General features: G+C 38.0%; 1 protein-coding gene and 1 long non-coding RNA gene across 4 annotated transcripts in view; one reads left to right on the plus strand and one right to left on the minus strand.

Annotated features, from left to right (window-relative positions):
- LOC114011630 (uncharacterized) overlaps positions 1-23194 on the plus strand; it is a 45571-nt gene extending 22377 nt beyond the window's left edge. The window contains exons 2-3 of the long non-coding RNA XR_008747140.1: positions 9483-9593; positions 16313-23194. This is a non-coding gene — a long non-coding RNA (uncharacterized LOC114011630). The remainder of the gene's footprint in view (positions 1-9482; positions 9594-16312) is intronic.
- The window catches only part of HDAC9 (histone deacetylase 9), a 485158-nt gene that overhangs the window by 175836 nt on the left and 286127 nt on the right, over positions 1-23195 (minus strand). For 2 of the 3 annotated variants that reach the window (XM_055803474.1, XM_055803473.1), the window contains exon 13: positions 12199-14760. In XM_055803474.1, coding sequence (XP_055659449.1) covers positions 14440-14760 — 321 coding nt within the window. In that variant the 3' untranslated portion in view covers positions 12199-14439. Of the gene's footprint in view, positions 1-12198; positions 14761-23195 lie in introns of those variants that run through there. The other variant, XM_055803475.1, reaches the window with a different exon arrangement.

The following is a 23195-nucleotide window of genomic DNA, read 5'->3' on the forward strand; positions in this document are numbered from 1 at the left end:
TGATTGGGAAAATATGGTGCTGAGTCTATGGCGTATTATTGCTCTTTTATAGGGTCTGTAAAAACATAATTTGGCAAATATGGTACTGGGTCTATGGAGTATTATTGCTTTTTTATAGGGACTATGGATTTACACTGTTGTAAGCTGGAAGAATTTAGTTGTGAATGGGATAAGTTTCATCTGTAAACACTATTCCCAAATATTCAACAGAATTACAGGACACATTAACTGAACAGTTGCATAGATACAGCAAAACTGACGCTATTAAGGAAACGTAATTTCTTGAAGTCTTACAAATCAGCAGTTAAACTTCTATCTCTTATGACATGCTTGTATAAAAAATAGCTTATTTGCAGAAATACCTTGCTCAGTAATGTAGTGCTAGGTAGACACTATATGGAGTTCATATTACAGGACTGTAAAGCTTTACTACACTTTAGTAGCAGCTCTTTGCATTAAAACAGAAGAAATAATGGTAAAATAACGGGTTGTGATAGAATGTGAAATGTAACGGGAGCAGAGTATGCTTTCAAGGCAAGGAAGCTCACCCTCCCTGTTTGCATGTTCCCTTTGACAGGAATACAGAAGTACTTGGCTAATATAATAGAGCATAAGGATGTACCAACGCTTATTGCCACAGTCATGGGGGATCAGGATTAAATTAGGTGCAAAATGAAAATTATTTTTAATATTTTAAATTTAGATTACTAAACCAAAAAGTAATTCTTACTATGGCTTTGACTACAGGTAGTACGCTGTCATACTATTAGACACCAGGAAGATTATAAAGACGTGTTTTAGTATAGCCAACTAAAATACTCTTTAAATGAAGTACATCGCACAACGTGTATTACAGTTACAGCACATATAGAGCAAATGTGTTATAAATAATTGAGACAAATCTTAAGAAAGCAAGACGCTTGCTGATGTAGGCAAAAATGAAAGTGTATCTGAAGACACTGTTCTCCTGCCCCTGTGCATGCAATTTAGTAGCATAAATGTAACTTTGGAGGGGCTAGTTTCTAAGTAATCTGGAGCTTCCGGATTTCTGAAAATCAGGCTTTTAGAAATGTGGGATTCTTTCCACACATCCTTCTGGAAAGTTCATTCTTCCCGATTTAAAAACCGCAGCAGTAGCAGCCACCTTATGGATATGCATGATAGCCCTTCTGTGACTTTCTTCTTCTTACAGTTTGTCGCTTTTGGACTTGAGTAGTGCAGCCTGCTCTTGCCTGTCTCCTCAGCATGATATTTTCCCTTCTGCCCAGTCTTTCCAGAATCACACTGCAGAAACCAATATAGCATCCCTTTTTTAGGGGGACCTGGGGAGCTAGGAGATGAAGGGAATATTCTCCACAAACTCCAGCCGATTAAGTTTTTCTTGGAATTCCTCTGCTTTCTTTTAAGTAGAGCTGTCATCAACACTTGCTAAGTTACAATACCCTAAAGACTCAAATAGTGAATTGTAATGCGTGTTTTCTATAAATCATGCAAAGGTACGTGCACCTTGCTTGCAATGCTTGTGTACGCCTTCACGCACACACCTAAATACCTATGTGTATATAGACATATAAAATTAATAAAAAATGTATAGTGGTTGAGATGATTCCTGTATAATGTTCTTTCTGAAGTTCTTTGGTTGAGAGGCATGTAAATATATGAACTAGTATATAGGGAGATGGGACCATATGCCCACACCTATTAAGTAAGTGGGAACTAGTGTCATCTAGTGGTTAGCTCAAAGCTGAACGGGACAGGAGTTGTAATTCAGTAAATAGTAACAATTTTTTTTCATTCTTGCATTACTGTATTGTGCAACTTAGAGGGAACAACTTTTATTCATTGTATCTCATTGATACAGCTAGAAAACTGGTGTGTGTGGGTGTGTGTGTACGCAGAAAAAGCCAGTTGAAAAACCATACACTGAAATATCAGAAATACATAAACTCTGCTTAGATGGACACTTCCCTTTTTTGCAGCCTATCCTATCCAGTGTTTCCCTCTGATGATGCAGACTTCTTGAGAGCATACTTGTAGACCTTCTGTCCATCCTCTTCCAGGCAGATTAGTGTTGAAACTTAGAGTGATCGAAGTTAATTCAGTTTCCAAAAATGTAAGAATAGCCAAGTTTTTCTACATGTAGTAATTTCCTTATAAGTTGGAACTAACTGATTAAAAGATAGTTCTTATTCTTTCCTTTTTTGACGGCATAATTATTAGAAAAAATATCCTCATATAGTCTAAAGTACTTTTAAGTATCACCGCTTGATGCAGGAAAGCATGGACTCAATTGAGCACTTGCTTACAAGTGAAGGACGTGGTGGTGTTAAGCACATAGTTAAAACTGTGTGATTAATTTCTCTATAGATTTGGGGTTTATAATATGAATAGTGTACTGTAATCTGTCTATCTCCTCTTAAACTTTTTCCAAAATTTGAGCTGTAATTTGCAGATATTTCTTACAGAAAAATGACTTAGTGTACTTATACCTGGACGCAACAGTATTAGTACGTTTATTTGCTATGGAATCTTAATTAGTTTCACCCACTACAGTTTCATCTTTTAAAATGAAAGCAACAAAAATTCTACTGAAACCACTGGATGATGGGCTAACCATATTAGAAAGGACCAGTTATAAGCAGGACTTTTCCAGCTGCCCTTACTAACAGGCAACTCTAAAATAACAGTAATGCACGTCTTAAGTTTCTGCTAACAAAGCTGATTTCTGACCAGAAGGCTAAAGTATTCTTTTTCATCTATTAAGCTCTGAAAGTGACAGTTCTTCTTCATATTCCTAATATTTCCTTTTCAGCTCACCAAGGCCAAAATGTCATCTTTTCTTGTAAAACAAAAAATCAAAGCCAAATGGTTAAAATGCAAAGTTTTGGTTAAACAAACAGTCAGTATTTCAGTGGTTTTATCTGCAGCCTGCAGAGCAACTAAACAAAGCCAAGATATTGTCCATCTCTTTGACAGACAAAGAGCCTCAGAGGTCCAGAATGACATGCCCGGGGCTGGCACGTGATTAGAGTAATTAAATTAAATAGCAGGAAACATGTTTTCCATATGCCATTGCCTGGCCACACACAAACTGTAACAGTAAATCTTTTATATTACATTGGTTCAGGGAAATGTATAACCATTTTAAAAATGCATGATGCCCACAAAAATAAAGTTAAGGGAATATAGTAGCATACTCACCAGCATCCCTGGCTTTGGTCATTGGCCTGAAACGCCAAACAAGTTCAGTCCTTATTTATTTATTATTAAAGGTGCAACTCAAAATGTCCTGAGGATGTGAATATTCAAGAAGCATTACCAGGTTTATACTGGAGGGTACTGTTGATGCGCTGATTCAGAGGAAAAAAAGAAAGTCCTCCCAGTAAAGTTAAGAGAAACATTTTGGGTATCTTACAAGCTGAGAACCTAGCATATTTCTGTCACTCTTTTGCAACAGCTAGGCCCTCTAAACATGCATCAAAAAGGAATTTCAGTTTCAATTCTGTTTCCCACAGCCATATGAACTCAAATTTCTTTGTTTTCGTGGCCAGTTGTTAGAAAAGACCGTGTTTATCCATGCTGTAATACAGTCAGAAGAACTGTTAGTCCATGGGATCATCTGTCATTCTTGATTTTACTTGTCACTGCACTATTAAGATCAACTAGAACACTTGCTAATCTATTTCTGACTCATCTTTCAGCAGTTGATGATGCCAAATTAAATCACTTATTTCTGTTTTGTTATGGTTCTGTATAATAGGAAAAGGCTGCAAATCAGCTTGTAGGAGTTATTAATCAGTGAGGTCACAGATTTAAATGTCCAGTCCTTGAGGTTTTTAGGAGATGACACATAGGAACTTCTCCGATAAATGATAAATTCTGAAGATGGCAAATTTCTCTTAACATGAAGAGAAATAAGAATTTGCAAAAAAACATCTCACAGAAGTAAATTAAAAATGTGTATCACTGTATCACTGTTTTCTGGTGAAATATATACATGATTTCATAAGCATTTTAGATATTCTGTCTTCACTTTATCTATCGCTATGTCCCTGACCCAGAATGCTCAGATAAGAAACAACAGAAAATTCAGTGCTTCCTATTTCAGGTCCAGTACTTAACTGCAGTATTAAGTTCAATAATTGATTCAATTAAATGAAATCAAAGTATAAGCTTCCAGCTGGAAACATAAATGTCAATTTATCTTTAAAAAGTGGTGTAACAAAAGTGATAGAACATTGATACTCTGGGCTCAGTCTTTAGCAGTTCTAGTATTTCTCAAGTTATTGAAGTGAGATGCAAGATGTCACTGTGTAGTCACTGTAATCTCCATTATTTAGGCAGGAAAACTCTGTTTAAGAGTGAATCTAAAATAGTTAAAGGAGATGACTCAGGCTGGTAGTAGCTGGCAGAGCTTTTGTTTTTTCTGTTTTAAACATTTCTTTAACTGTCTGAACTCTTCTATTCCCTGAAAGGATCACTGCAGTTCAACTTAAATTAATTAGCCCAAACTTTCTATAAAATGGGTTAAAACAATCAGTTAAAAGGCAAAGCAGTTAATCCCTTATTACCATCTTGACTTCTGAGAACAAAGATAAAAAAGAATGTTTTTTACAGTAGGGAGAAATTTGGAGCCTCTGGCTGAAGCAATGTTGTCATCCTTTGGAGGGGATGGAGCTGAGCAGCTCTCCAAGCCAAGGAAGGCTCTCAAGCCTAACTGCTTGGTGCTCTGGAAGATGTTTTACGGATGCTGCTTCACCTCCTCTGCTTGCCCTCGCCATTATGTCCCACAGCAGTCCTGGAGTGAGGAGGATGCCCCTCAGTCCATTCCCCCTGCTCTCTGGCAGGTCTTGGCCTCCAGCCGCTGTCCCTTCCCTGCCAGGAGGCAACCCCACCATGGAGTGGCCGTGCATATGGGTGAAGCAGTGGTAACTAAAGGCTTGTGGCCCTTTTATGCCTTGGGATTGTTAGAAATGGGGCAAACCTGGAAAGCTTGGCAGAGGGGCTGGTACACCAGAGGACATCTGCAGGATGGTCACAGGAGGGAGAAGGGGCTGGGGAAGCTTCTGGTGAGGAGTTATTTGCTGAAGGGGAGAAACACTGCAGTAGCTTTGGGCGTAACTGTTCTGATTTTGCGAAATATGTTCTTGGAAAGCAGCTCTGCCTTTGACCTTTTGGTGTTTTTCCAGCATTACTCATTTTAGCGATAGGAGCTATACGCTGTGAGAAGCCTCAATCCCTGTGAACCACCACAGTGCTTCAGTGGCACAGAGGAGATTTAGCCTATAGAGAGAACTTGGTAGTATTCCTTGACTCATACAATGCTTAGTACTTAGACCTATGAAAACATCTGAAATTCAGTCTGGTGGCTTCTGCCTATGTTAAAAAAAGTGATTCAGTTTTGCCATCAGTGATGTTGATGAATTACTGAGACCGAAGGACTGGGACAATTTTGTTTCTCCTGTCCTGTTTCCTATTCCTCATTCCAAAGACCTGCTATAAGCTCTGCTGACCACCTCCAGCACAGCACTTCTCAGAAGATACGCAACACAGGGATTGAGTATAGCAGCAGTAGTGACCGGTGGCTGTTCGCTGCTGATGCAACAGTACTGTAGAGTGATCTGTGGAGAAGGCAATAGCCAAGGAGTGGGTCTGCTTTTTTGGTAGGGGTCAAGTTGTGAGACAGTATTTTCCAGCTTCTTATTTTGCAGAGTACCTCAGCTGTGTAGTCAGCTGCACGGCTTGAATCTCCTTGTTTTGTTAGGCTCAGGCTCTTCAATGGATGAACTTTGTAGTGTGGAAGAGCAAAATATGGATGTATTGGTTCTTCTTGACATATGTTACTGTTGCATTTACAGGATTCTGCAGGTTGAATGAATCTAAACTAGAAGAAGGACTGTGTCCTCCTTTTCTGACTTGCCAGATCCTCCTCCATTTCTAACTCCTCACCTGAAAAGTCTTTTTCCTTTTCAATACTTAGCATACATATTAAAGCAGAAGAAAGTAAAAATAGGAAATACCAGCACTACATAAATAAGAACTTGCTATGCATCAAATATTAAGTGACCTATCTTCTGATTTACTTAATTACTGTCTGAAGTAATCGTGCAGAAAAGCAGGTACATACAGTAGAGCTGATCCTGGTAAAAAGACGTAAAGAGTTTCCAAAATTTTTTCTTCTCTAATGTACATAACTTATAGGCAGATACTCAAAGTGGGTTCATAATCAACCTTTTACAATGACTCTGAATGCGCAGGTGGCCATGACAGTAAGGAAGAGAACCAAACACTGCTTTCCTTCTATCATTGACCAGGTAAACTCACAGTATCCTTTCAGGCTTAAATGATCCACTTGGTCATGGCATCTAGGATTGGGTACCGAAAACCAATTCTATGAGGGAAACTGTGCTCTGAAACTCTTTCTCTGTGGTGACCACCTGCAGCTCACCTTCACAACTGCAGCTTCACAAATGCTGTGATCCTGTGGGTATGGCATCCCACTGCATTTTCTCGGGCCAAATGCACTTTATGCCGACCCATTTTGCAGCCTGAAAGGATCCTTCTGGTCCACGGCTGTGGGAACCGCTTGCCCATGAAAAAAAAGAGTGAGGTTAGTGGATGACTCGGGGAGCTGGGCCCAGATGGAGCTGGGAATGAGCATTGGCTTCAGCATGCCAGCTGCAGAACTCCCCCCCTGCCCGTCAGCTCATCCCTGATGTAGCTTCTTACTAAATTACAGATTCTTCCACGAAAGTAGAAATTGAAAATGAAACTGAGTTAATGTGCTTTGAGTCTTTTGCTTTCATTAAAAGCTGGAGGGAAAGGGCCAGAGAGGTGAAAGAAAGGATTACTTTTACAGGAGGATCCAAGCTACTGTAATAGTGACATATAATAGTGCCTAACTTGAAAGCAATTGATTGACTTGGGAAAATGAGCTGCCTGCTTAGTGCATTATCCATCAACATGGATAAGTAACAGTCCCCATGCTCATTCTCAGCCTCTTGCTGCAGGAATGAATCTTGCTCCTGTTCCATTTTCCTTGCTGGTTCTGTGCTGTCTGTGTTTGTGTTCTCAAAGCCTTCCCAAGAAGGGATGGATATTCTTATGAAAAAACTTGGTCACATAGCAAAAAGGGTAATGCTGCACGTATTTTAACTGAAATCACTAGCATCCTTAGCGAGGCCTTACTACCAGCAGAAGTGGCCAAATCAGAGCTATTGAAGTTGGGTGTCCCTGGGATAAGCCTGTGGTGATAACACCTGTATTCAGCACTGCCATTTTTATCTTTCTGTCAGAAATACTAATGGAGAAGCTTTGAAGCTCTCTGTATAAATTCAGTAGCTTCAGAAAACTGAAATCTATGCAGAAACTAATGGGAAACTATGACAACAGACCTGTACAGATTTAGGTAAATGTTAAGAACCAAAAAAGCTCTAGAAAGAAAGGAAGATGTCGAGGGATGTGCTGTTGGGCTTTGGAGCCTTTGATGTCCTAAGACAAGGTGTCAAAATAGATCAAAATGGGTTAGAAATGAGGGAAACCTGATCACCACCAGTCCCTGTGTGCAGTCAGGTAGCTGAGTGATGCAGCCATGCTCTCTGATGTGTAGTAACTCTTCAGCTTCTGTTTTCAGAAGAGGAAGATCTAGGAAAGTAAGGCTTAGAGGCAGCTGGTCTCTGTAGCTATCCCTCTGCACACAGGGGGAGAACACTTCCTAACAGCACTTCTGCCCTGTGCTCCTTCTGGATCTGTTCAATAGGAATAACAACAATAAAAATCTGCAAGCTGCCACCTAAAAACTATCACAGTACCCTTCTTGATGGGAGCAAAAGGAAAAGACTAAGGAGAGGGAGGGCTGGAGGCTGAATCCTGCATGCTTCAACTGCCTTACAGAGAAACTGAGCAAAGCCTTCTTAAGCCCTTGCCATCGCTGTGTTGCTGCAATTTCATAGCTGTAATTTTCACAAGACCATTTGCTGAGGAAATACAGGCAGTATGAACAGAAACCTCCACAGTCTCCTGGGGATCCAAAGGTCACAGTCCAGAACGTGAGAGGACACAGATTATGCACTGCTTTCTGCATTACAGCACCTATGTCTCAAAAGCATTCAGGCTGAGCTGCTCTTCCAGGATATTAGACAACAGAGCTTTATGAAGATTTAGCCAGCAGTATACTGAGGCGTGCATGTATTCACTTTCATGTTTTAAGGGAAGGAAGAAAATGAAAACTTGTGTGCAAGCTCATACATGTGTCTGACAGAGACGCAGAGACATTCAGCGGTCAAAACAGAATTCTTCTAAAAATGAAGCGTTTAAAGAAGCAGCTTTCCAAGAACACATAATCCTCCTCAATGACAATAATAATAAAACCCCGTGCTGTCTGATACAGGAAGTGACAAATTGCCCAATTGTATGAAAGCAGTATCATCTGACTGTCAAAATGTGAAGTGATAATTACTGGGATCTGGACTTAGAGACCTTCGATTCATGCTAGTTATGTACCCCTGATTAAGTAATTTTGCCTAATGTTGCCCCAGTTGTCTCCTTACATGCCACTTTCTCTTACAAAGGGGAGCAGTAGCAAAAGTTTCAAGGTACTATATTATAAGTATCTGACAGAGGAAAAGAAGCATAAAAAGTCTTGGATTGAAAAATAAATGCAGTATCAACATTATTCTGTGCAGGTACCAGTGAAATGAAATAATGTTATTATGTCGTAATGCCATGTGTTTGGTCAGACAATTCAGTTCTTGATTTAATCGTGTGATAAAGTAAGTATTACTGCCTTCTGTAACTGAAAGTTTACAATAGGAGATACAAACAAAAATAAGAATCTCCTTGGCACTCATTAAGAAAGTAGGTTTGATACTTTCTGAGAAAATGGGTTATTTTCAAGTCTGACAGGGAAAGAATAACTACTAGTAATTACTCTCATCATTATTCACTTTCACATATAATTGGCATAAAATATGCTACAGGAAGAACAATTATTTTTATATATATATAATTTTCAAAGACTGCAGTTAGAAACTTTATAGAGATGGACAGACCCTTAAGAGCAAAGGTGAGGGAAAGCTGGCTAAATATTCAGATGGCTCTTCCCCTTATGTAGATGAATAAGAAATTTTCAGAAAACAAATCCGACTACAGAGCCCTCCGCTCCCTTGCTCCATCCAGACAGTCTATGGCTCAAGTTTGAGCTCAGAAATCATAGTGCCAGCTTGTGTTATGTAGGGGTTGTACTGGGACTGTGCACTCACAGACTTGAGGAAAGGCAGAAAGGTGCAAGGTTAGTGCCTCTCTTACTGGCTGCACTGTTAAAGGACACAAAGTAGCCTACACTCCCCACCCCCCCACCCCCCCACCCCCCCCCGCCAAGAAAAGTAAAATATGAATTGAGCTAGTATATACAAGATGGAAGGTTTATTTGGAAGTCTGACATTGTTCAAAACTTGCATTTCCATTTATCCCTCCCTTCACAGGACTTCTCGAGGCCAAAATGTTGTAATATTCTACCACCTCAGAAGAACCAGGTATGAAGAGGGGAACTTTTAACACCATTTCATCCAAACAACTTCCCTTATATTTCAGAGGTATGTACTGTTAAGAGTCTAGGCTACTTCAAGGCAACTATGGAAAATAAAGTAAAACAAACACAACAAAGGCTCCACAGCCAGATTCAAAACATCTCATTTAATCGGCTAATTAAGGCACCGAATCACAAGTATCTGCTCTACCAAAACAACTCTAATGACTAAGGCCCCGGTGTAGTCATCACAGAGAGTCAGACATTGCTGAATGACTTCAAGTTACTAAGCTAGCACCCTTTTAACTCTCAGGTGCTGATGAAATAACCCTGGGGGGTCTCCAATAGTTGTGCGTGCCCCCAGGCAGCTGGGGAAGTTCTTCTGTATGGGCTACATGAGTCACGGGGACAGAATCAAAATAAGCAAAAGGAGTGTGACACTTGAGCTCAGCAAATGGGGACCAGAAACCAGGACACACCTAAAGGATGCCCCTTCCCAGTCCTGTTTGTGTGGGTGAGTGAGTGAGCATGGCCGAGGAATCCTGCTTTTCTAATGGCTAATTGTATTTTTTGCCTTTAAATCTAATTCCAAATTAGGCTGAACTAGAAGAGGAAAAAATCAAATGCAAAGCACAGCATCTACCAAACAGAGTGGTAAAATTCCACAGGGATCACTGGGATTATTGCTCTAGCGCAGAGAAAATAATTTTATCCAGGATGCTCTTCTGTTTGCCTGAACAGCAATTCAGCATATGATGTTCTAAGCTATATTCCTCCACTAAGAAATGAGGTACAGAAGCCCCACTACCACCCAGATGATGGGAACTACATAAGGAAATCAGAAACTAAACAAATAAATGAAAAGCAAACAAACATTTCTTAAGTGGATAAGTAGGACATGCTGCTAGTGGGACAGAATACAAGAAGGAAATTAACTTGGCTTAGCTAATTTTGGCTGAAAATTGTGAAGTGTTCATAAAGGGGAGAAATAAGTAAACATTTTTAGATTGGTGGTTGGGACTAACGTTTATAGATTTTTACCTCAGAATGCCAGTGAAGATAAAAACAGGGTATAGTTGGCTTAAGTAACATGGAGTAAATCTTAGTGATCCTGATGATAATGAAGATGGAATGAAGATAGTGCATGAATGAATTGCTGAATAGTAAGGATGAGTGGTGGTAATGTCTGTAGTGCTCATGCTTTGCTGAGGCATTCAAATTTAATCCTATTTTGTTAATGCCAGAAGATGAAAAAAAGGCTAATGTTACAGTAATGTGTGTCTGTCTTGAGTATTATTCGTAAATATTTGGAAGCATTTTCTTTCCCTCATTTAGTAGTAAATATTTCTAAATTAGTAGCTACCATGGCATTATCTTTTGGACAACAGGACAGAATAAACATCTATTTTTCAAGGAAAAAAAAAAGATATATGCACATCATTTCTGGAATAAGATAAGGCTTGGGAATTGTATTAAACTATGATTATTTTCTTTATTATGGGTGCTTTGATGCATGGTAAACAAACAATTTAGAAAAAAACCCCTAGGTGTAGCCTTCAAATGAGGAATGTTGTAAATTGAAAACATTTGTGGCTGCTCTTTAAATTCTGACATGAGTATTTAAACAGAAGGTATCTCAATAAAATCCCTGTTGAATGAGTGAATGACTTATAGACCTAAGATTCTAAATACATAATAAACAATAGGGCAAGCAGTATAATGTTATGCTGTTAATGATAGTTTTAATCTTTCTTAAGCTAAAACTTGACTTTTCATCTTGGTTTTTTTGGGTGGATTACTGACAAAACATTACTTTGCTGTTGTATCAGTGAGTATATTGAATTTGGTTTATGGGAATATTTATTCTTACATATTTATGATGTTGAAAGCATTTTATTTTCATTGAAGTTATACCAGAATCGAAGCTGTTAGGATCCTTTGCAATTTAAATGAATAGTTAGAAGAGCTAGTTTCTGAACTCCTTCGGTAGTAGTAATGCATATACTGTGGCCACAGGGATCGTTGAGCAGTACAGGCTATTTCTCTCTGTAGATCTGAAGTGAAGTTCAGTAAATGTCACAAAGCATTAAATATCTTCACGGAAGTGTTATGGTGTTTCTTTAAAGCACGACTTCGCTGTCTCACACAATTCTGTAGTGTCTGCAAAGCTTGTGGATTCCCTCCTCTCCAACATCTTTATAGGTGGACTCTAGTTTTGCAAAGGCCTTGACGTATATCAAAGAGGTCAGTATAAGCTGTTTCAGCAGCATCTTTTGGGTTCTAGTCAGGTTTTAGAAATGTCATGGAAATTATTTCAGTTCATCTGAATTTTGGATAGGTAGGAGCCAAGAAACTGGGATTCACCTTTACCTTTCCTATATATGGTGCAATATATGATCACATGTTCAAGACAGATGCCATGATGGGAAAATAAGCATGCATCAATACTATTCCACATTCACTAAAACTTATAATGGCTGATGTAGGATAAAATAATAGATGAAAAAAAAAAAAAAAGACTTTGTGTAATTATTGTAAGAATAGTGTAACAAAAACCTTGCTCCTGAAAGCTTGAATTGTTTCAACAATGTGTAGTGAACATATTTGGTTATACAAAGCAAAAGCACAACTAAATTATCAAATTTACACAAAGTCAGATATCTGAAAGGGGATCTTTTAAAAAAAAAACTTTATTTGAGAAAGGAGGAGACTTATATCAGAAGGCAAAAAAAGGGAACATACAAACAGAATATATTTACAACACAAAACAAGAGATCACCTCTAAGGGTGTAAATTATAATAAATACAGTAGATTTAAAATGTAAAGAGACAATAATCAATTAGAAATGTGGTTTAAACCCAGTTTTCCTTTTCACTGGTTCCAGGTAGTTTTTCTGTTTTAATTTTATCCAAATTTGAAAGGTTCTGAAATTAAAGTCCAATAATGTATTGGGGTTTCTTACCTGAATGACATTATAAAAATATCTTTTGTCTTTTGTGAATACATGTCTGTGAAATTATATTGTACAAAAGTTTTCTCATTTGCAAGTTTCTCCCCAGATAAAATGTATTTTAAAAGATGCACTATCCCTTTTTGATGAGGCTGAGGTTAGATATCGAAGAAAATTAAAATTATACGCAATGGGAAAAACATATAATTTCATTTTTATATGCTTCATTTTTTGAATGGGAATGTGATTTTTTTCATCCAAGATGGGAAAGGTTTCTGTTCAAATACAAAGCGCACACAACAATTACCTGTTTTTCTCAATTAATAAATCTTTTCTATCTAAGGAGGCCTTTCATATTAACAGCAACTATTTAGTCATTTGTTTGGCGACCTTCTAGGAAAAAGGATAATGTATCTTTAGTAGTTACAACATTTTATAAGAGATTTAATAGTAAATAGCATAATGTAAACAACACATGCTAATAACATTTTAGAACAATTTCTACATTTGGCAAAACAGCTATCTCTTTTGAAACAGGATACTGCACCTTAAAATACCTCAGCTTTAGAAATATAAATATTTTTAATAGAAAAAAAAACCTGACAAGGATTCCAGGTCGGTTTGGGATTATCCATATTAAAGGGGATCTTAATACAATGAATCTTTAACTAGCTTAACAAAAGTAAACCTATAAAACAAGGTAAACATATCAAAAGGGAATATGAAGGAAATGTTTCACTGGAAAGCTTCCTTAACAATTTCCCTACTCGCTTTGTTATTTTCTTTGACAATAAATCAATTCATAGAGTGCCTTTAAAAACAGAGGGAGCGCTGCCCCATTCCCCACCCCCCCACCCCCCGCCCCACATTCCTCAGCACATGAATCACTTGGGCTTCCTGTTTCCATAAGGCATTTCCTGCCCCCCTTCCCAAAATCACTTTTCTGCAGGAGAACAGCAGGGACCTGACAAAGTATAGACTTAAATAAACAGGGCCTTCCACTGCACCCAGCCTTGCTGTGCCTGATCTCGAAGCAACGGAAAGGGACGCTGGCTGCGTACGTGCACTGCGCTTTTCAGCCTTGCTGAAATGCTTACCAACAATCTGAATTTTCCTTTTGCCAAGCTGGCATTTTATGCACAGTTGTTATTTTAGTATTTGTCCATGAGACCTAGCGGTAAAGGTTATGTGGTATTGTATGATTAGTCTTTCTTTTTTTTTAATAAACAAGTGATTGGATATCAGACGATAATGATAACAGTTATGTGCTTTTCCTGCAATATCCTAGTAACTGATTGGAACCTAATGCTGCATTTTGCTTCTCACCAGTACTCACAGCTGCTGCATTTACGGATGTCTCTGTGGACAGTATCATCAAATAAGACAGAATGAAAAATTAACTAAGCAGTGCAAAAAAGAAAATAATGCAAATTTTAAACAGTGCCTTGCCTTGCCTCTTCACATCCACCTGGTATTCTCTAAACTCAACTTTATACACCAGCCTGGGACCACTGATATAGCAGTCAGTACCTGTCTACTGAGGAAAATATACCCTAATGTTAACAGTGTTCAAGACTACACTATGATACAGTATATACAGACAGCTGAAAGCAAAAGTCAGAGGATTCAGAATCACAGAAGAATGTTTCATCAATCAGATCTGGAAACTAATTCCAGCAGTTGCTGATCTCAACAAGCTAGGTGATACTAGAACTAAGCGATGTAATGTAATCCTGGGTTAATACAAAGTCTATCAGCTATTATGCAAAGGTTTATGTAGAATAATTGACTGCAACAGGTATTTTCTCAATTAGTGGCCATAAGGATGAGCTTCACTATGTTTTCAAGTGTGCATACAACACTTCTGCCTTTGTTAGATTCTTTGAACAGTAAATCAAGATTTGCTAGATCAGTGAATCAAAACACAATTGCTTATCAAAGCCTAGAAAATGCACGTGATGTTCAGATAATAACCTTAATTACAAATCCTGGAGCTAAATCTTTGCCTATTACCTGTTGCATAAAAGCAGCTTGCTCCCCAGATTCCATTTGCTGGGTTTGAACATCCTCATCACTGTCCGGTGGTTCCTCTTTGATTTTCACAGCCCCCACCTGCTGTCCTATTCTGTCATCCACACCAGCACTGCTGCTCTCAGCCCTAACGCTGGCACTGCTGGCAGGGGCTTGCTCTTCCTGCATCGAGTGATCTCCGTGAAGCTCTTCTTCGGCTTCCTCCAGGTGACTGCCAGGCTGCTTGAGCTGCTCGATGGACTTAGAGAGCATCTGGAAAGAGAAAGTGGGAATGATTATTGATTCCTTTCACTGATGCCAAACACTGAAAAGTACTACATTTACACTGACAAAATTAAAGCTTCTGTAGCAAAACCATGTAGCTGTGCATGGCTAAAACATTAATGTACAGGGAAAAAAGAACCAAAGGTCCCAAGCAAAAGGTCACTTGTTATTCTGCAGTAGAAAATACCATGTGTGTAGAGAGTGCTATACAGTAAAACTAAATATAAGACAGAATAATGAAAATGTTACACTGTTACAGCTGGCAATCATGAGAAATTAGTCTCCTTTCATACTCTTCCAACATAAATGCAGAAATTTATTTAACTATATTACAGTTCATAGTCATATAAAGGAACTCTAAGATATAAGAAAATTAGTAATCTCATTAATTTTTTGTTATAAGTAAATTAGGGAATGTTCACACAAGCTTCTCCGTCAACTAAAGCATGAAGGCACCAAAAGCCAACACAGGGGTGGTGACAAAGAGCTGCTGTCATTCCCCTTTCCTGTCACACAAAGATGCTACAAGCATGTCATTTGTCCATGACTGGAAAGACTACAGCTTTTGTTGTGCACGGTACAGGTACCCCAGTTTCAGCAATAATGACATAACACAGCTACCCAGATAATCCTGGTTTTACACCATCAAATGCTATTGTAAAGCTCTGCTGAGGTGCCAGATGCCCAAGTGCTGCAATCAAGTACAATTTATGTTTTACTAAGATACAGCAAACGAATTCCAAAATAGTCCAAATGTAATGCAAAAAGGCAAAACTTAAAAAAATAAATCCCTGCTTTGTTGAAAGAGGTGCGTAAGAATCTGCAGGGTCAAGTGAGTAATTACCATTTACTCAACTGATTGATTTCAAGCCGATACCTATTTGTATCACCAAGGTCAAATATACTGAGAGGAGAAAAACCCCCACCTTTTACCATTTCTCTTACATAGTTTCCTCTTCCCATCTGCATTCCCCCGCAACTATCAAGCGCCTCAAACTGTGTCTTAGCTACTGCTATATGCTGAGTTACTGGATGGCTTCAGTACAGCTATTTTGTTACAAACTGTGGACCATTTAGTTTCATTCTGCTTGCTAATGCATACGGAAAAACGCCACCCCAGTGAAGGGCAGGGCTGTCATGTAAACTCTGATCAAGAAGCTACAGCTGGATTCAGAAACTCCTACAAAGTCAACAAGAAGAGTTGAAAGATCTGTTTATGCAGTTCCAGTTGATGCTCTGATGCATACGCCTCACATCAGTGCAGAAATAAATTCCACGCTGGAAGTCCACAGGCTTCAGTCACAGCAAATCTTCATTTTTGGGATGTAATGGGAGTTTAATAGCTTACTAGAAAGAAACAAACAAAAAATTCCTTTTCATTACCATATTAACTAGCAAATCGCAACACGTGCATCCTGCATGCTGCAGGTGGCATGCTCTAAGCTGGGGAATACTTACTACTGCAACTAATGCAGAGTGTCTCCTTTTATTAAGCAGCATCTGGAAAATTTCTCAGATCAAACCCATAAATCTTTTCCAGTTGTTTCTCAGTGGATGACGCTGACCAAGAAGGCAATGAAGCTAACTACGTGTATTCGGCTCAGGTACGCTCCTCCCTGTCGCTCAGTTACACATCTGTGGGCGAGCCCTCTCCACTCCTCAAGCAAGAAAAGAAAGGCAGGACTGGCTGCTAGCAAGTAAATACAAGCTGAAACATCTGTGTGACAGATAATCACATACAGCTACGAGAGTCACTGATGCTGATCCATCTGTAAACCATTCCATGTGCCAGTTACTTGATACCAGGTGGGTTTTTCTGGAGGGGAAGCCAAGAGAAAATGAGTGTATGTCCACGGCGAAGTTAAGACACATATTTAGCTCATTACTGCTCTCCTTTCTTTTATGGTTTTTCACTTTTATGTCAGGCTCTTTCTTCTTCACATTGCTGTATGGCATAGAACTACTGATGAGCTTTCTGAGGCAACACATGCTGGACTGTAGTATATAATCTATACATGGAACACCTTCAAACACTTTTTGCATGTAATCAGTGGAGTGATCCAAGCACACGTAAGGGGGCTGTGGAGACTGGAGTGGCATTTGTGTGCAATTCAGCTTGCAGCATTCCTGTCTGGGGCCCTCCTCCAATGCTGTGGAAGTCACCGGGCAATTTGGTCCAGACTTAAGTGACAGGAAGAGCTAAACCAATTACATTTTCTAAGACTGTGAAATGAAAGTCTTTATGTATTTACACAGTAGATTTTACAAAGTGCGTTCATATTATCATCTTTACTGCCAGATCTTATTAAAAACATCCTTTATTCTGTGACTTTGACTAAGCCTCAGGCGAGGGGCCACGGGGCACCACAGTCATGTCCCTGAAAACCACTCCTGCTGCTTGGATAGCTAAGCCACTGCTGACTGCTTTCTCTGTATCAGCACCGTGCTTTCATACTTGGTTAAAGTGTTTTCTAAAGGCAGCTTGGCCCCATCTTATCCCAGTAATTACATTAGTAGCATGACCAGGGGACTGTTCAGTTCTCCTAAGTCAGAACCATCTTATTTTATATCTCCTGGTAGTACCATGGAAAATTATGTATCTGGAGACATGTAACGATATCAATTTAGAGTCAATATTTCTATTTTATCTCTCAATCTAAGGCTGGATTACACAGCAGAAAATGGGTCCTGAAGGCAACACTACTCAGGTCCTTTCACTGTGCAGCTGGACACTTTTGTTTACACTTAATGTTTAAATCTTTCACTTTAAATCTCCACTTACCACTTTTTTCTGAATTTATCTGTAGGTACATGCAGGACTTTCTCCTCATTTTAATACATATTTTTGATTTTTAAAAAGTGATTTCTTAATCTGATTTTTAATAAGACTACATTTATAAATAATAATAAAACCATGGCTTATTTCAATAAGATATTGCAGTTGTACAAATTGGTCTTCTTTTACCAGTACATTTTACTGCTATCGCTATTCCAACTAAAGAAGTCACTCAAAAAAATGTTTACATGATAATGTAACCTATATTTTTTCCCCTTTTATTTTCAGGAAATTAAACTGTAAGGGATATGCATGAGCCAAAGTAAATAGTGGCAGCAGGAGAGGAAGCATTTACAGACATCAACTCCATTGTATAATTTCAAGAGTCCAACCAAAAAAAGACATCAAACACAATCTAACCTGCTTGCTTGTACAGAAAAATGGAAGACTAAGTGTAAATAATCTGAACATTGCAACAGACCATTTTAAAGGTCCTTCATTTGCAACTGCTGCCTTTGTTTCTCCTTTGTATCGATAAACTCTTGTAAAATACAATACTTTAAATAAAATGTCTTTACAAAGAGACAAAGCACAAAATCCTGCATCAGCCACCCTATATATTTCTTTCCTTAATTAATTGTTCATTTTAAATACATGGCAGTTATTTCTATATACACTTATATACTCACAGAACACATTTTTCTCCTTATCTGCTATAGCTATCAGATTACTTTGACCAGCTATGTATGTTATTAGCTGTACAAAAACAACTTGGCACCTGCTTGTTGTTGTCTCTGTTACTCATGTAGTACAGCGTTTCTAAGGGATGCATTTATCTTTCAAAATCATTCTTCTGCATTGTGGCTTAAACATTAGTTCTCAACAAAGAGGAGAATGCCCTGGGCATTTTTTAGTTCCAAACAAAGTCAAATGTTGCTACACTTTTGTCCAAATAATCCCCAGATATAAGCAATATTTGAAAGAAGAAATGTGCTACCTCTCACCTTCAGAAGATGCTGGTCAGATGTGTAAGCTGGAAAGCCAAAACCTCAGTTGTAATATGTCTAATGAAACCAGATTCATTTACTCCTTCTGAACCTGATCCAGTCTTTCATGTTTCATTAAATACCATTCAGAGAGGTGAATGATTAATCTGAGGTTAACTGTATCTTTTCAATATTCCTTTTGACAACAAATAATCTTCCTATTTTTTCCAACAATAAATCAACAGAAACTTCCATATTGGTCAGTTATGATCACCAAAGCACTAACAAATTTTCACTTCCCATGTATTTTTTGTCATGGATTTTTCACTTCTCAGTCTTGCCCAGTCACTGGTTCCCTATACAAAGATGTTTCAAACCAATTAACATCCTTGAATGAAAACTGAAATTCAACCACTCCTTATCTAAGCATTAACATTATTCATACTGCTCCTATACTACAGTGCACACTACCAACTGCCCCATTATTTTAACCTTTACTACTACAGTACAGAGGAGGATTCTACCATTAAAAACAAATTGCCAGAATGCTATGAATACATTATTTTAAGAACACATGGAGGGTTCCCACACTGATCAAATAAAATCTGGGTCCCGTGAAGGCAGTACTAGTTTAGCTTCAGTGGAGGCAGGCCTTTGCTCATCATATGTGACAAAAAAAACACCTTTAAAGGCAGTGAGCTTTGTTCACGTACTCTTCACATTAAGATGTCTGAAGATTTTCTTGAACGCAGACTTCTGCTAAGGGCTTTACACTTAGATTAGTTTAATCAAAATCACCTTTTTTTTCTGCAAGTGGCAAGGTCAAAGCCTTCTAGATACACAGATATACAAATAACATCAAGATTTTAAAGTTTTTATTGTAGTAGTGGTCTTTTGGTACCCAATTGCAATAATTTTAAGTGGGGGTTTCAGACTTTGGACTCCCTTTACTGAGCTAAATGAAGATCTGCAATGGTGATCAAAGGGCCTTATGAGGAAATAAGCTGTCATTTGGACAGAAGTATATTAAAGCTGACAACAGCAAAGCCGATCTTCCCTAAGACAAGCAGAGTTCAGGTTACTTCACATTCATTATTATTTTTTCCCCAGAAAGCTTGGATGAAGTTTTCTACCTACTTTTGGATGGGATATCAACATTTGCAGAATGTTTTCAGAAGGTCAGCATACTAGATCCCGCAGGTATAAATGTCAGTCTTCAGTGGAGACGTATACCGTTTCCCACATCAAAACCCTGGCATCTGACAGCTTACCAGAAATAATCCATAGGGGTCTTCTCTTTGTTATTAACGACAGAGGCACATCTCTTGGCAATGATTTGTTTCTCTTCAGAATGGAAATTATCTAGGGGAATTCTTTACCTCTGACCTATGTTAGACTTTGCTTGTTATCACCCTCACAGCAGCACTGGCTTGCTGCTGAAGTATATTCTTTTCTCAAAGAAAAGAAATGGCTTTTTAATACATGATAAATACAAGGATCAATGAGGTGGGGAGAAACTTGCTCTCTTCTTCTTTTTATTATGGCAAGATTCACCTACACGTCCACCAAAAATATCTGACCAAAAACAGTTTTCAGGGTGTGCTGACACATGCCATATCATCTTAGGTCAGGGCAACATTCCAATACTGGGTTCAGTTGAAATATATTAAAGCCTTAAATACCTGAAGTCCAAAACATATGGAAAAAAGGAAAGAGAAATGGAAAAGAAAAAGAAGATGTTAACATGTTCTAAGCTCTTGATCAACTAGCATTTCAAAGTCTTGTCAGCTTAAAATGGTTCTGGTCTTTCTCACCAAAACTTTTAAGAGAAAGTGAGTATTCCCTATTAAAAAAAAAAAACAACCAACAAACCCTACATTTTTCACTACTCAAAAGGAGGGATACCTCTGCAAATTTCATTATACAGCCTATAAACAAAAATGAATGGAAAATAACAAGTGTATGTATTCACTTGATATATGGTCAAACTTGTCCTAAGAAAAAAGAAGATATTGGGTTGCTTTACTACATCATCTAGAATACCTACTCTTTTAAGGTTTAAATAACTGCTTTGCAGAGTTTAAGTTTGATTGTAAAGCCATAGAAATTATACAATGAACAAATAACTTCAACTGCAAATAGAGGCAAGTTTTAAGAGCGAACAAAGTATATTCCAGCATGCTAGCAGTGTTCAAAAACCTTACGTAGGCACAGGTGTTCAATCTGAACCTTTAAGTTAAAGGGTTAAAGAATAAGGTTTTAAATTCAGTACTTAAAAACCACTCCATGGTTTGATCTTTTCTCACTCTTTTGTCTATGGACTACCCTTAAATTCCAGTTAAGTCAGGTTTCTTCTTTGACGTAGATAAGAAAGGCCCCTGGCTTTCTGCACACTTGCAGAAGACAGTTAGATGATTAGAGCACTGATATTTTTCAGTACTATTGATCAAAACAGGTCTGAGAACAGTGCTGTAGAAGAACATAGATGCTGCAAACTTTAAAGTCTGATAAACCACCCACATCCTCAGATAACCCACTGCTTCTGTGGCTGCAGCACGATCTTATTCCTCCTTAGGTGTTCACTGCTCTGATGATTTACTGTGCTCCTGACAAAGGCTAGCTGCTCTGAGAGTAGGAATAAAGGAGACTGAGAAGCTACTGGGGCAAAGGAAGTAGCTTATGAAGATTCAAGGCAGTGGAAGACCCTAGGATAAACTTAAATTTATAGTATTTGTGTATAGCCTATACTGTACAGACTAAAAGCTAGGTTCACTAGGTTTTAAAAGAAGGAATGGGTTTGTCTCTTTAACACAAATAACCATGTGAGAATAAAAGCATATTTCAACTGTGAGAGGGAATTATTCTCCTTAACTTATATTTTCATTGCAGTTTAACTCAGGAAAAAAAAAATATTACTGAAATAAGCATTATCCCAAACCAACTGCAGTCTTTTTATTTCCTTATCCAACCTAGCTCTTGTGAGGTGCAATGCATTCCTAGTCCCACATGACTAGGAATATATTTACGTGACTCAAGTTTAATTTTCACATTCAGGAAAAATGTATCTATATGCCACTGCACATATCCCCAAATGCTACGGTAGAATTTGTGTCAATAATCATATGATCTAACAAAAACATGACAGTGGGAATCTCTGTTTTGTGAGGAATGCATGAACTGACCAGTTTGTAGTGAATACCCACAAACAGCACAAAGACTCAGTACTTCACCGGTAAAAATCCTTTTCTCTTCAGACAATTGAGGGCAGGTGAAATATTTTCAAAACCTGAGGCTACGAGATATACATATGCCATCTTGATTAAACATATGGAATGCATACTCAAAGAAAAGCCAAGTGGAGTCCTAGTTGAGTAATCAAAACACCCAAGCTGAGAGGGGTTAACATGCGAGGATCAGCTCTGAACTTTGAAGTTTTCTGGTCTTCATTTTTCCTAATTAAGACAAGATTTAATAACCAAACCACTGTACAAACTATGTACTTAAACTCTAGGTTTGTTTCTAATTTTGTTGGGAATTCTTAGAGATTCCAAAGAATCAGTACCCCTGGGAAGTTCACCCAGTAAGGTGGATTGTTTTGTTTGTTTTTTTTCTCTTTTTTTTCACTTAGGTAGAAGGGCTGAATGCCAGCTTTTCATCTTTTCTTCTTTGCCATTGCCTCTTATATACAGTTATTAGGTAACCCTCAAAGAAAAGAAAATAACTAAAGATGCACAATTAATACCTTTGAATTACTAGGTGAGCTCCAGAAAACAACTTTTGGAAAGCTATGTAGTAAGTGCACAAAAACATTCTCCAGATAAAAGCATTTAATTACTCGCATATCTTCATTTCAGAGCAGGGAACAGCATCACATTTGTCATAAAGGCATTAGCTCCTGATAAATCTATTTATATTCAGCTGTTCTTTGTTTACTAATGGATGGTACCCTGTTTTCTCCCCTGCTCCATTCTCCCTCCATCTCCCTCCCTTACCCAGAACAAGGTGTTACTCTACAGGGAAAGAGGAGCACAATTCAACTCTGTATCTGATGTTAACAATAGCACATTTTTCTTTTTCCTTTTATATGGTAATTTTATATTGCCATATAGATAACAAAATGTCATGTTACTAATTGACTCACAGAGAAAAAGTTGGTTTGATAAAAGCCAGTTTAAAACATCTCCAGATGTTTATGAAGTTTCTGACATAAAAAAGATAAATTTAATCAGCTGATTTGAGTTCAGAGTTACATATTTACTTTACATACTAGTCCACAAGAAAGCTTAAAGAACAATTCAAAGGCAGCTAAATAGACTTATTGCTGAAGCACAGAAATGCAAAAGCTCTAAAAAATTGGACCAAAATGCAGTAAACTTTAAGGCACCATTTACCATTCAACAGGAAACCACCTGTAATTTAAACCTGTTAAGATGCTTTGAACCCTATTTTGTCGAATTGTATTCTTACGCATGACAAGAACAACAAATTACCTTTGTAGTGTGTTTCAGAAGCTGAAAATGAAGATCTATATAATTGTATACACCAACTATGCATAAACAAGATGCTCATGCTCTACTGTCTACAACCACATGGGACCAACACTTAAAATTCCTTATTAGTTTTCAACCTTTATGTTTACTGGAAATTCCTTATTTTAGGAA

The sequence above is a fragment of the Falco peregrinus genome, chromosome 5 (assembly GCF_023634155.1).
Source record: "Falco peregrinus isolate bFalPer1 chromosome 5, bFalPer1.pri, whole genome shotgun sequence".
Classification (NCBI taxonomy): Eukaryota; Metazoa; Chordata; class Aves; order Falconiformes; family Falconidae; genus Falco; species Falco peregrinus.